The sequence below is a fragment of the Sylvia atricapilla genome, chromosome 3 (assembly GCF_009819655.1).
Source record: "Sylvia atricapilla isolate bSylAtr1 chromosome 3, bSylAtr1.pri, whole genome shotgun sequence".
Lineage (NCBI taxonomy): Eukaryota > Metazoa > Chordata > Aves > Passeriformes > Sylviidae > Sylvia > Sylvia atricapilla.
The window spans coordinates 84,572,563-84,587,370 of record NC_089142.1 but is presented as its reverse complement, the minus strand read 5'-3'; the positions used below and the strand labels follow the sequence as shown (position 1 = coordinate 84,587,370).

The window sequence follows — 14,808 nt, the reverse complement described above, 5'->3', positions numbered from 1 at the left end:
GCAGCACCCATTGCAATGGTGTGTACAAACAGAACTTCAACCAAAGCAGTCCAACTTTAGGGCTAAGGCAGCCAGAGGTACAAACAGCCTTTGTTACACATAACACTTGCAATAGGCCTGTCCCTTCTATTTCTGCTATAAGCTCTGTCCTTGAAAATTTTCATGCTGCTGCCAGATAACTTCCTAGACTGAACACAGTTTACACAGTTATGGATTAACTGGCTGATAGTTACTTGTCATCAGCCAGAGAAGACAGAGCATTTTAAGAGAAACAGACTTGGATAATGTGATTGCTATGATAAATGATTCCCTCAACACCATAAAAATATTTATGGTCCCTAAATAACAATCTAAAAATAAATTCTTTTTTCCTTCTTTTATTTTTCTATTTCTCTGCCCTTAGAAAGACCAAAAAACCCCAAACCAAAACAAAACAAAAAACCAACCAAACAAAAAAACCCTAAAAAAAACCCCCAAACAAACAAAAACCCACAAAACACCAAAAAACCCCACAACCTAAAAAAAACAACCAGTCATTTTATCTGTAATGTTTTTCTCCCCATCTTAATTAATTTGTTTATTCATTCATTTATTCATTCTAAAGTCTTCTAAGATCTGTGGTTCCTGTGCTTTGGAAAGTCTTGGCTCACTTGGAAAAGCAAACCCTGTGAACTGTACTTCCCAGCATCCTTTAATGAAATGGCGACACATACCAGGTCAGAAAACACCTTATTATGAGAACAAGTATTGACAAGGCATTTGCTCCATCAAGCTGAGTTTTTGGTTTGTTGTATTTAACAATTCACTTGCTGTAGCTGTTGAATCATACTACCTTTATAGCAAATCCCAGTTTGCTGACAGACCTGTTTAACTAAGGTTAAAAAATGACAGTGTTTCATGGCACTACAAATCATATCAAGCTGTCCTCTCCTACATCTAAATGATGATTTTATTTACCCTGATAGATAAATAATGATATTCTGGAAGGCATCAAAGTCCATCATGCCTCAGTAACCTCACAGCAAGGGTGAAAACCAATGATACTTCCATTTGACCTGCAGGTTCAGAGAATCCTCATGGAAAGGATGAGTGTCCTGTGAATACTAGAGCAGGCAAACCTGCTTATTAGTGGGTTAATATTTGTAGAATATTAACCAGAAAAGTGGAACCAACTTAAAATTTTAATATGGATTAATAGCTGATATTAGAGCCTTTCTTCAGTGTCAGAAAAATCCACTTCAAGCAAAAGCTGTATTTTTTGCCTGTTTTTTAATCAAGGCAGCTGTTTTATCTCATAGGCCTAAGCACCACCACAGCTATTATAAGTAGCTTCAAAGTGAGATTTTGGAGAACTCTTTCCCTTAACTTTGCATCTCTAGCACCAGTTTTTCATCATTTTATGCCATAAACCTCAGTCTGCTTTCATGAAGAAAGTTCCAGAAATCAAAACCACTGATAACATTATAGAAGCATTTTTAAAAAATTAGTGTTTTCTATTTATGTGACTGGCTGCTTTGAGGGGGTTGAGTTTGGTAGTTTTGATTTGTTTTAATGTGTGTGCATGTGTGTGTGGTTTGGTTTTTTTTTTTTTAAAAACTCCTATATGGTATGTAGAGCAAATACCTCTCTTATAAAATTATTTCAGTCAGGTCTATTTAGGGCTGGCTAAAGAAAGCCTCTCTGACATCACTGATGAGAGTCATTACCAGGACACTTGATGGGAAGCTGCTTCTCCAGCCATGAGATAAGAAGCAGAGCAGTTGAAGGTTGACTTGATTAATTCTGAGAACTTCAAATCAGTATGGTTATATTTATTAAATAGGTAACTATTAATCCATACTTCCAACGTTCTTGAAACCAGTCCATTGCTTGGATAAACCATAAATGTTTGGTCCCTGATTGACCTTTGATGTTGTGTAAAACTCAGAGTGAGAGAGCATTGCAGCCCAGAAACAAAGAAAGGAATATTTCCAGGATATTACAGTGGTTATACTGCAATATCTTTTTCTTAAAATCCAAAGATCCTTGGCACCAGCACTACTGTAGTGCTGCATGAATGGAATTCACAGACAAAGCTACAGTGCTGTATGAATGGAGCTGCGGTGTGGAAGGGCTTCATCAGAACTCAGCCCATCCAGGCATCTGAATGTCTTTGCCACTGATCATTAGCTCACATCAAAGCTAGCACAAAATCCTTAATTCTCAATGGAAATTAGTGGGGTGTTGGAGTTTCCTTGTTAGAAGCAAAGGTCCTTGCCAGTCAAACCTTTTTTTGTGGCGTCCATGGGAACTGTGGACAATGTGTAATTGTCAACTGCTAAGAGGTTGACTATATTTGATATTTCTCCTAACACCCAAAAGCTCAGTTCTTTCCTTCCAAAGACAAAATCAGCATTGGAAAAAAATATGTCATAAGAATTGCCCTGGAGAACAGCCTTGATTCCACTACTGACAAAGTATATTGCAGACAAATCCCTCTCATCCAGCCCTGCCCACACTCCTGTTAGCCTCTGTTGGCTTTCCCTCACTCCCTCAAGGCAGGTGGCATGGGCAGAGTGGAGTTTGCTCTCGTGTGGGCTGACGTCATCTTTATACTTACCTCAAAAATCTCCTGAGAGAGACTCTGTACTAATTGCTTAGAGAAAGGTAGCCTAAGCAGTATGCAGAGATAACTAAGAGCTGAATATTTGATCTACTTGCAGCCCTAACTTTGTGTACAGCTGTTTCCAACACTGTGTTCCCCCACCTTGCTGCGTTTCATGTATCGTTCCTCAAAAGGTTTTTGTGGGAAAAGCTGTATTCTTGTGAACTGGAAGTTAAACCCTACCACAAACCACAAAAATACCGTGCACACTTCCAAGCCTCAGTTTCCCAGGCTCAAAACCTTGAAATGTGCTGCTCCCAGAGCATGTTTGTTTTGAGCCCTCACCCATTCCAGTCCGGCTGCTCTGACAGCTCAGTTCAGGAAAACATCACAGAAGTGCAGCAAAGGTAACAAAAGGCATGACAAGGCCCATCCAACCTGCTCATGACTTTGTGCTCAGAGGATTCATATCCATGTGAATACAAAGATACTAAAGCAGGAGATCTAGGATAACTGAGGAAGGATGACCAAAACATATCAGCTTCTCCAGCAGTGAAATAAATCCATAACAAAGTGCAACCTGAGTAACAACATCACCTGTATTGACACCATGACCTCTGCCATTTTGCAGAGACCATACCAGGTTCAAAACACTAACACTGGCAGACACACCAAAATGAAAGCCCCATCCTCTTAATGCTCCTTTTTCCAACTATTTTCCCTTCCTCAAAATAGTGTCTTTTAGCCATCTCACCACCCAGGTCTTCAATTTTATTAGCACAGCTGCCTTCACTCTTATCCAGAGGGCAGGATAAGCCTACAGTTACTGTACACTAAACAGAAACACCTGTGACTCTCTCTTTTTCATATAAATTCATATATATACCTATATTAGTTATTATTTCTTTTCTTCAGAGCACTAAGTTCCATGTTTTGCAAAGGAAAATAAATCCTCGTCCTTACATTCTCTCCCACACCCCCCACGTGGCCTTGACAGACAAGCACAGACGGTGCAGCAAATATTTCACTTCACTTTATTTTAAAGAAAAGGGGAGAGGGGGAGAGAGAATTCTTGTGGCATTCCAGAGGTCCCTGGACACTCATTCCAAATGCCGGAGCTGGGCCCTGGGTGAGTTTCAGTCTAAAAGAGAACCTGGGTTTCTAGGCAGCAATCCAAACTCAACACAGACACTTTTTTTCTTTCTAAATCAGTTAAAAAAATTAAGACCTAAAGAGAAGGGGAGGGAAAAGATAGAAGGGAAAAAGAGAGAGAAGGAAGAGAGAGAAGTGAAGGGGAAGGAAACAGAACGAAGGTAGAAGAAAATGAGTGGAACAGGAAGAATCCAAGTCCTCTGGTGGTTTTTTTGGTTTTTTGCCAACCTGAAGTTTTATCACCAACAGACAGAGTTCTAATCATTCAAGGAGTAAGGCAGCTTCCCTCACGGCCATGCACAAACAGTGAGGAGAATCAGGACACCTTTCTCTCCATGGTGATGGCTCCTGCCAGAGTAGAGAAGGCTGGTTTTCCAGATGGTTCTTACCATGTTTTGCCCACATTGGCCCTGGTTACCCTTTCCTCTGGTGCTGAAGCAAGGGCAGCTCCAGCACACCAGTCCTGGAGATGGCCAGCTCTCACTTATATATTCAGCCCTACCACAGCTTTGCTTAACCAGATTTACATGCCCTGATCTATGCAGCTCAATCTATCCAGCCCCTTGCTCATCACAGAGGATGTGCTGGAAAGCTGGAGAACTGGGGAAACTCCCTCAACACAATGAATGACTCCTGTTGACCAAAGCCCACAGAAATCCTCTCACTTCTAGGCCACTTTGTATTTCATGGCATTAATCAACACTGGGGTACACTCAGAAAGTAAGTCAATTGAGTAACGCAGTTTCTTACCTCACTCAGCTTAGCCCAGTTGAAGGATTTCAATGGATGTGAAGGCTGCGGGATGGATTTCTTCTTCAGAGTGGGGCCACCAGTGCTGAAGGTGGTTGTTGAAGGGGCTGGCACCCCCATGCTGAAGAAAGGTGGTGCTCCTGGTGGAGGAGGAGGTCCTCCTGGTGGAGGTGGTGGAGCAGGAGGAGGGGGACAGCTGGAGAAGGGCAGAGGAGGTGGCAGCGGTGGCAAATTCTCAGACATGTGAGAAGAGGACAAAGCTAATGGGCCACCTGGAGGAGGGGGTGGTGGGGGTGGGAAGGAAATGCTGCCCCCTTGCTGGAAAATAAAAAACACAGAGAAAAAGAAAGCAAACAGTTTTAAAGGCACAATAACTCCATGTTGCCAGCTGATGTGATTTTATTACAATTCTCAAAATATTTGATGTTTTCTTTAAAGCCTCCTGCGCTCAAATCCATCCAATAAAGGGAGGAATCAGCTTTCAGAAAGTTTCAAGCCCATGGAGTTGTGGAGAAGAGCTCGAAAAAAGGAACCATAAATGGCTCAGAAAAACAGAAAGCTAGTAAAAGAAGCCAAAATGTATTATTTTCTCCTTATGTATGGAAAAAGAGAAAAGTTCAATCTTATGAACTTTTGAACTCCTGGGTTTAAAAACTAAGGGTTTGAAACACTGAATACCTGTCATAAGGCCTCACTACTGCAAAGTGGAAGAGGGGAGGGGGGAATGAATCTGCTTTTTGCAGTGTCTAACTTCTCAGGGCTGTGTTCTGGTGAGTTCTAGTGGCTCAGACACACTGCTGGGATAGAAGGAGCACCAAACAGGAGGGAGCATCTGCAAATGTCACTTTTGCAGAACTCCGAGGCAGTTCAGATACTCTTGCAGCATGACAGGAATCCTGTTTCTTATATACTTTTGTATCAGGGAGATTTCCCTTTATTCCACTGAAATAGCAACCAGAGCCACCCCACTCAGCAGTGAAATTATGGCTGGAGGAGGACGTGTGCCTAAACAGCTTCTGCAAGGAAGGCAGCTGAGGAGAAGGAAGGGAACAGCCCATGCATTAACCATCCTATAACACCAGCTCAGGGATTTTGGTCTCAGCTAAAAGCTGAGCAGATTCTAAGTATTCTCTGTTATGACCACAGATGTGCTTCATGCATAATGTGCTTTTGTTCACCATTCACCAGTTATCAGCCTTTAAACAAGGACGGGGAAGACTCCCAGTCTCATACCGAGAACTCATTTAGTTGAGCCACCAGATCATTCATCTGGTCTCGGGTCTGGCGCAGCTCCAAGGATTCCTTCTGCAGCTTGTCCTTCATTTTGTTCAGTGTCTTCATCATTTCATCCTTCTCCTGGGTCTTTGTTTCACATTCCCGCTCTTTCTTCTCTAGCCTGCTCATCAGCTCAGCATGGTCTAGGGGGAACATGCAAGTGGGACTGATGAAATAAAGCTCATGAACAGTCCCTGAGGAGATGCAGGTTATGCTGAAATAAAGCTGACAATTCTGTCAGCTCACACAGGGATGTATAATGAGAGCAAGAAAAAGAAAATAGAGTCTGACTGTCTTGACAATGACCTTCAGTGATCAAGACAGCAACACCTAAGTTTCAGTTAGACTGTAAAATCACTTCATGTGAGGACTTGAAGGAACCCTCATCCTGTGAAACACATAAACTCTTCACCATTACACAAAATGTCTGCAAAAGGAAAAGCTGTGCCCAGCTCTGCTGCTCTGTGGATGAACTGAGATCAGTTTCTGCCTATGCAAGCACAGAGAATGCACTCACCTTTCCGGAACTTCTCTGCCTGATCCCTCCACTGCTTGACCTCATTTTCATTCACCAGCCTGAAAGATGAAATGAGATCATTTAAACTTTTCCTGAGCTACACATGTTGAAAGGCAAGCGGCCATTATGCGCAGTGATCAGCAAAAGGCAACCTGGTGAGTGTACAAGTTCCTACAGGATCACGCCAGTGGTCCTTCTGAATCCAGATTCTGCTCCCTAGCCTACAGCTAATATAAAAATGATGCCTTTTTTACTCAATGTCATAAAAAGAGATAAAGGAATGGCTGGGGAAGAAAGTCCTGATATATTCCTGTCTTCAGGTAATGCCCTCAAAGTGCCAAGTCTACTTATTTTGAAAGACAGAAGTCATCACTAAAATAATCACAGCTGCTGTAGGTTAGAAATTACCCCATCCTTAATATAAAACCAGATTGCCATAATTTTCTTTTTCAGTTTCTGTGTGTGTTTTTTTGTTGTTTTTTTGGTTTTTTTTTCTTACAAGGAGGAAGGGACACTTCTCTACTGCATAATGCATCAGTAACAAGGCAATTCTCGTATCTCATACTGACACAGCTATTTCCTATTGCTGACAGAAAATATGCAGGAAATGCTGGGGATTGATTAGATATGTAGAATGAGGAGTAGCTATGAAAGTAGAAAGGGAAGATCAGGCATGAAATCTACAATGAATTCTGGTATCCAACAACACTGTATTTTTCCATGACAAGAAATCAGTTTCGATTTTGGCTCACGCCTATAACCAGAGGAACTGTAAAATTTTTAGTACAGGAGAATTTGGTTTCATATAGGACTTATGTTCTATAAATGTTCATTTCTGTGGATAATTCAGAAGTTTAATGGGCCATGAATTACCTGCAGAGGCAGTTGGATGAAATGAAGAATCCAAAAGATTGGCTAAAAAAGGACTGAGAACAGGGAAGTTGAGAAGAGAGCCAGCTCATGTAGCTAGACTTCTCAAATGATGCATCCTATGGGAAAAAATAATGGTAATGCCCTCAACTAAGTCTGTGGGTGAGAGCAAACAGACATTTTATGAAGAGGTAAGAGGTTTTGTGTGCCAAGTGGGGACTGCTTTCCCCTATTTGTAATCTTTCTAAACCATGTGCTAATTAGTGAGAAATGCCATCTACATAGAGATGATGACATTATTTTTACTTTTTAGTATCAAGGAAAGCTTTCATGAGCATCCTGAATGAAAAAATGGCACATGAGGAAGCCTTGTTATAAAATCACGAGTATTTTTTCTGCTCTTCTAACCAGAATAACATTCACTAGAAGTCAAATACAAGCACTTTGCTAGAAAATACTGCCAAGCTAGGATTTTGTTAGAAGGAAACTACTTAGAAGACCTGACTACTTAACAAGACAATGAGAAGCTGTATGTTGGAATAAGAAAGTCTTCACATACAATATTTTATTTCTTAAGCACCTGCATACTGATCATATCTCTTCTACCTGCATAACAGAAATAAACAATAATAATGTAGCTTACATTTTAATTATATTTTTGACATGGAAGTTTTCCAATGGAGCTATATCTGGATCATCTCCTCGTTCATCCTGGAGAACAATTTGTTGGAGTATTCTGTCCAACAGCTGCCACTGCTGGAAGTTTCCTCCATTTCTCTTATCTGTATTGAAAAAAGACCAACCCATGAGAACTTCCAATTCCATGCCAAAGTGCACAGAACTGCCAACAAACTGGCATTCTTTCCTCCTTACCTTTCATCTCAGTCCTGTGTGTGATGCATTACAGAACACAAAGACTAACTCTGAACAGTTGCTAGCAGATTATTTACAAACAGCTGGCATACTGGGACAGCATATAACAGGCACAGGCAACTTTGTGCCTGATGTGCACATTGAGGCTATGCAAACCTTTAGACAGGTTAGACATAAGCTGCACTTTAAATGTCTCTAAAAGGGATTTCTTTGTGATAACTCATACTCAGTGTTTTCTGGGGCTTGATGTTGATGTCACTGTAAAAACAATGAGATGTTGAGATGTTCTATCTGGATGCTTGGTTATCTGCAGGTCAGTGAAACTCAGCTGCCATGAAAAATTCATACAAACATGACTGGAAAGTGCAGAGATAAAGAACAGAAATTGAACCAAAGGGACTGATCCCACAGATATTAAAACAGAAGAGCCAGAGCAACATTAAGTCCACCTCAGCTCTGTAAGTTACATAACCTAAATCTTTAGACTCTTTAAAACTGCTACAATACAATCCTGCCCTGGCCTAACAGAAATTAGTCCTTTTCCACCAAAAATCCCAGTCAATACATAAAGTTAAAGCTCTGTTCTAAAGAGTAGTAACAAAGAGGCCACTGAGACAAAATATTGCTTGAATTTGTACATGGCCGTACGTGAACCTAATGGGAGCCTGAGAACATACCACATGTCACATTACTTGCTGAAGAGCACACCACAGTGCATCTCCCTCATGTTCCCTTCTCAGTTAGACTGCTTGAATAAGGAATATTAGTAATGAAAGACCAGCATATCACACTGAACAGGATCAAGGCAGGCAGTTCTTTAATGACCTTGCTGTTACACTCTGGATGCACAACTGAATTATTTTATTGCAGTTAACAAAATGATTCTCATCACTTCCTTTGGAAAGAAATTCCAATATTATTTTTCACTTTGCATCTGGGAGCTCTCCACTGATGCATTGCAATGAGATAGCAGCCTGAAGATTACTGTGGAATTTCCCAGTGGCAGAACAGCTTTCAGTACTGTACTGTTACAGCAGAAAAAATCCTCAGTGTCTTTTTTCAATATTCAAAATGCTATCTATTTCTGGGAGTTCCCTGATCTATAGCACAAGGACTCTTTTTTAAAACTTCTGATTTAAGATCTTTAAAAGCTCTGTCAGTGACTAACTGGAATGTCTCAGCTACTCAAGTTTTATTTGCAAGTGCAGAGAGGTCAAATTGCTGCCCTAAGTATTGCAACAAAAATTTTGCTGGGTGTAAGATGTCAAGTTCATCAGCCACAGCCAAGTTCTGAATGGGAGACAAGGGCAGTGTATGCCCTGGTATCTGTGAACTTGTACCTACACCAAAGCTTCATCCAGTTCTCCAATACCCCTTGCTCTCGAAATCTATAAATATACTCACATGGCATCTGCAAGCAGTGCTGGAGGATGGATAACAAATAGGGATAGGCATCTGTGTGCTTCAATCTCTTCTTGATCAACTCAAACATCTGAGAGGCACTTTTTGTATCAATGTGGATCTGAAGCGAGAGAAGAGAAAAACCATCCACAGTGAAAGCCTGATTAACTGTGGATGATCCAATCAATACAAAGACAGGCAAATTTCCAGCAACAGGACCTCTGCAAAGTCTCCTGCCATGTCCAGCTGCGGGCTCGAGGGACAGGCCACACGGGTCTTTGACACCACCACTGTCATCCCATTCTCATCCAGCATGGAAAAGATTCCTACATAAAGGACTAGAAAGGTGGGAGCTATGCAAAGCCACCATTAATTATTCTGGAGCAAGCAAAACGTTTGGGTCCTAGAAACTGGTGGCACAAATAGTAGAAGCCAAGCAAGAAAGGGTCAGTCGTTCTGTATCAGTGTGCAGCAAGAACTGTTCACGAAGAAAGAAGGGACTAAACCATTCAGGACCCTACAGTTTCTTATTGATGCTAGAGGTCGTCTTTGTTTTCTGTTAGCCTTTAAAATCCACATATTCTAGAATGCTGATCCCCACCACAGGCTCTGAGGCAACAGTCATCAGCAGAGTCACACGTAATCTTGGGAAGAATATCAGAAAATAGCCCAAACTTCACCCGTAGTCCTGTAAAGGTGATGTCTGAAAGTAGAATGCATCCAGATCATCAGGACTGAGAACCTGAGAGCACGGTTGAGAGATCCTTCACTGCTGAAGATTCAGGCAAACAGAAGAAAGAGGTTTTTATCAAAGATACTCATCAGAAGCCCCTTGTGTGACCACTGTTTTCATTGTTCAGACACTACAAACCTCCTGCTGGCTAAATGAGGAACAGTGAAAACAAGGGCAAGTTCAGCTTTGGCAAGTTCAGGAACTCCAAAGAAAACCTTACCAGGTCAAACCGCTTGGCAAGCTCCAGGTCATCTTCATTTCTCACCATCTCGAAGAAATCTAAATGCCTGAGAGGAAACAGAAAAACAAAACATCCGCCAGTGTTCATGGCAGGATTCAGACTTAAACTAAGTGTGTCACTAGAGAAGTAGCAATATCTCAGTTCAGCTAAAACATGGGAATTGGCAAGCCTTGTTTACATGAAGTGCTGTCACAGGTATGCAACGCAAGGGGGTCAGTGACAGGGCAAAAGAAAGGCTGGCAGAGGTGTACACACTCTGTAACTCCTCTGCTAAGCCGCTGTGTTGAGGTAAGGTGCAAAAAATAGACATAAAATATGAAAGAGATATTTTGTTTTTTATAAATGCAATGCCTGCAGTGATCATACATTTCTAACAAGTCCACACCATGCTTGCTAGCCAGCTATTAGATCATTTACAAGTTGTTTCTTTTACACAGTGGAGCAGAAATGCATCCAGTGGATCAGTTTACAACAGTGTCTAGATATGCCTATTGATAAGCACAGCAGCATGACTATGTTTGAATCTGGGTGACCTGGTGAGTGACACATTTGACCATCTGGACTTGTCTTACACAGAGACCGAAGCACAGCAGATGATGTGGAGAAAGGCTGTGGCACATTCCCCTGGACAGATCTGGTACAAGAGCCTAGTAATCCATGCATCTGAGATCCTCTCAAACCTTTGTTATTCTCCTGTAAAATCCAGAAGTGCCCTAAATCCCTCCTAAACACTCCTGGTTACTGTCCAAAGAAATACAGATTACCTATAGGACAGATTCTCTTTTTCTTGGTTATAATGTTGCAGATCAAAAGTAACATTCCTGGTTCCAGCTCTGCAGCAAACTGTAGACATACAACTTGGAAACTCAGAACCTGCACTTAGACCACACACGCTCTGTCACAATGAAGTCAATGAACTACTGGCTGCCCGCCCTCCTACGAGGACACGCTTTTGTTCCAGTTTCACTTTAAGAGAAAACAATTAGATTTTTTTTTTTTTTTTTTTTTTTTTTTTTTTTTTTTTTTTTTTTTTTAAGATTTTATTTTTCACTCTGTCTGCCGTCCTCAGCTGAGAAGAAAAGCAGTTGAGGAATTCTTTTGCCACAGACTCTGCCACCCGAGTATGTATGTTTCCTATTTCCTCTGCTGATGTTAAGTTTAGGATAAATATTTTTTTTAAATTTTTCTTTTTGTTTTTTCTTTTAGGGAGTAAGTTTCAAGAAGAGACAGAGGTAGCTGTCTCAAATAGAGAGGAGGTTCCAAGAAGTCTTTCTGTTCATCAATAGCCGTTCTCAGAAATTAAGTCTTACCTGTCCAATGTGGCATTCTCGTGTCCTCTGAGCTTGTCAATGACAGGTTGAATTCCCAGCATTAGAAACTCGTATCGGAGATGCAATCGGAACTCCAAATTATCCTTAAAAGATGAGGGAAAACCAAGTTATTTGCTTTCAAAAGCTGTCAATCTCACTTTTTAAAAAATTACTTAGAACTTCAGTTCTTCGCTTTTTAATATTCTCTATCCTGACACCAAATTCACAGGATGAGTAATTCCAGCAAAGTAAGTAAAAAAGGAATTAACGCCTTAGCCTCCATTTCACTTAAAAGTACATTTACATACTATGAATTTTGTATATGCAGTCATAAGGACAGCACACTCCATGTAGTCCCATAAGGAAGAGAAGCTACTGGTGTTTTTCCTGCTGGTCCATTGGAAGTTTCCCTCCTGGCTACAGATGAAGAGCATTGCGGTCTTTCTCCTATATTTTCTGTTTATTTGTCATAAAACCATATACATAAAACCACATACTCTGAAAAATCCTCAGACATCTATTCAGTGGGATGCTACAGGATTCCCAGAGACAGAGACAAATACATTGTCATATAGCTCTCATGAGCTTGTTGTCTTTTGTGGTTTAACCAGAAAAAAAAAAACAAACCCAATTTCACAAAAGTAACACTTTTAATGAAATAAATTCTACCCTTCAGACTAAAAAGGAAGTCTTCTTTGTAAAAGTAAAACAACTGGGCTTTTTTCAGAAATGTTTCCCTTTATTATTTTAAAATTAAAATGCTTTGACTTCGTCTTTGAGTCACAACAATTTAACATTTCAAAATATTTCTGAAGGTAAACCAAAATATTTTCTAAAAAGGCTGAAATAAAATGGTAAATGCTTTGCAGTTCTTGAAACAAATGAACAAACAAATAAAAAAACAAAACCCCACAATCAAAAGAGCTAAAAACCAAGCAACCAAAAAAAACAACTCAAAGTAATCATTTCAATGTAAGTAGTCTATACTGTATTGAAGAAGCTCAAAATGAAATAATATGGAAGACATTATAAGTTTGACCTTAACAATTAAGCATTATTTTCCACAAAACATATCCACTCACTACCACAAGATTTGTGACTTAATCTTTTAACTATTTCCAAGGTAAACTAATTTAAACATAACATTGTAGAAGGAATTTCCAGGGCAGTGACTCACCTCACCAGCACCTGCATTCAGAACAGCATTGATAAAGGACATGATGGCTGTTTTGAGGTTTACTTCATCTCGGTATCGCCCCATGCTGCGGTCTAGCTCATTTAACAAGGACTGAAACAGAACAGCAAGCTGGGTTAGAGGACATAACCTAATCTCTTGCAGATAGATTGAACTGCTGAATAAAGGCGGAGATAATTGTAAAGAAAAGCTGTCTTTTGAGGAATAAAGCCTATGCCTGAACCTTGAAAGATATGTCCTGTTCCTTCACTTACTGCCCTTCAACATGAAGCAGACAATTATCACCTCTTGGTAAGCTCCTTTCAGGGATTTTTCCAAAAACAGGGATATCCCCTGTGCACACAGCTCCAAAGCTCAAAGTTGAATTATGCATCCTCACTGGAAGTGCAGTTAAGCTCCACTTTCCATGTTGCAGACTCATGGAATGGTTTGGGTTAAAAATGACCTTTAAAGATTATCTTAGTCCTGATACCCCTGCCACGGGCAGGAACGACCTTCTGCCAGACCAGGCTCCTCAAATTCCCATCCAGCCTGGCCTTGAACACTTCCAGGGATGAGACATCTGCAACTTCTCTGGGCAACCTGTTCCAGTGCCTTTCTAACCTCATCATAAAAAACTCTTCCTTTTAGCCATTCTATGTTTAGCCTCTTACAGTTTAAATCCTTTAACCCCTGTCCTGTCACCACAGGCCCTGGTAAAATGACTTTCTCCATCTTTCCTCTAAACTCTGTTTATTGAAATGCTGCTGGAAGTTCTCTCCCAGAGGCTGCACATCTCCTGGTCAACCAACCCACAGGTTGCTCATTCCTGTGTTCAGCACAGGAATGCTTTTGGTCTAATTTCTGCATACGTTTGATATTTTACCATGATCTTGTGAACATCAGGAGACAAAGGAGAAAAGGACTAGACAAATAACATTCGTGACCTTTGCCTTATTTAGGATTAATTCCACTTGAATATTTACCAAAGAGGTTATGCAGAAACTGATTAGCCATGAAAGCAACTCTACTTTTAGTTTTGTGTTGATCACCATTAATATTCTCCTCAAGATCTTCTCTGATTAGTTCATAATTCCAATGATGATTGTCCTTACAGAAAGAGTAATGAATTCCACTTGAGATCTGCCAGTTCAGCTGTATGAGTCTCACTCCAGCATTAATAATAAATGCCTCACACTCATATATTTGTTTTGTTGCACTAAAAAAGAGAGAATTCTTTTTAGTCTCCCCAAGAAGTTTTGACCATAAAGGGATAACGAAGACAAAAGCAATTTTTAGTGTTTGGCTCAGCACACCTTCTAAATAACATTTTGAAGATATGATGCTGAATAAGGAAGTCCATTTTTCTCTAGTCTGTCTTTTGTCCCTGGCTACTGAAAGTATTCACTCATAGCAAAATCCTTCCTCTGCTAGTCACCATAGGTCTATCTTGTTTCCTGTAGAAAGCCAGACAGAGATATGTCTCAAGAAAAGGAGGAACATCCTCCTGTGCATTCTTCAGGGGAAAGAATAAGCTCCTGGCTTCATGCTTGATTTTGTGCAAAAATATTTTGACCTATCATACACTGCTACTGACAGTTGTTTTTACTGAACGTCTGAGCATAGACGTTCATTATCAAACAAGCTCAATGTCATAAACTCCTGTCTCTTGCTGCTTCTAAATTTCCCATCTGGACTTTTCAAATTTCCCTTTGAGCTTCAATCTCATCCAACAGCCCAGTAACTATGTTATGACTAAACAATATTTTGCTAGAAATGGGAATGACTTACATAAAAGTACATGAAATGCTCTACTGAGCCAGACCGGTGATCAGCTCAATCCAGCATCCTATCTCTAACAGTGACAATCAGAAACTATCTGAGAAGTCTTTAAATTCACCAACAAAACCAACTGTTCAACTTGAAAA

The 14,808-nt window shown here is 40.4% G+C and overlaps 1 protein-coding gene across 3 annotated transcripts in view; it reads right to left on the bottom strand.

The window, feature by feature from the left end:
• Positions 1-14,808, bottom strand: part of DAAM2 (dishevelled associated activator of morphogenesis 2) — a 183,703-nt gene that overhangs the window by 42,001 nt on the left and 126,894 nt on the right. For all 3 annotated transcript variants that reach the window (XM_066316031.1, XM_066316030.1, XM_066316032.1), the window contains exons 7-14: positions 12,884-12,994; positions 11,707-11,810; positions 10,376-10,442; positions 9,426-9,543; positions 7,792-7,930; positions 6,279-6,337; positions 5,720-5,904; positions 4,487-4,804 (exon numbers count right to left, since the gene is read on the bottom strand). In XM_066316031.1, coding sequence (XP_066172128.1) covers positions 4,487-4,804; positions 5,720-5,904; positions 6,279-6,337; positions 7,792-7,930; positions 9,426-9,543; positions 10,376-10,442; positions 11,707-11,810; positions 12,884-12,994 — 1,101 coding nt within the window. The remainder of the gene's footprint in view (positions 1-4,486; positions 4,805-5,719; positions 5,905-6,278; positions 6,338-7,791; positions 7,931-9,425; positions 9,544-10,375; positions 10,443-11,706; positions 11,811-12,883; positions 12,995-14,808) is intronic.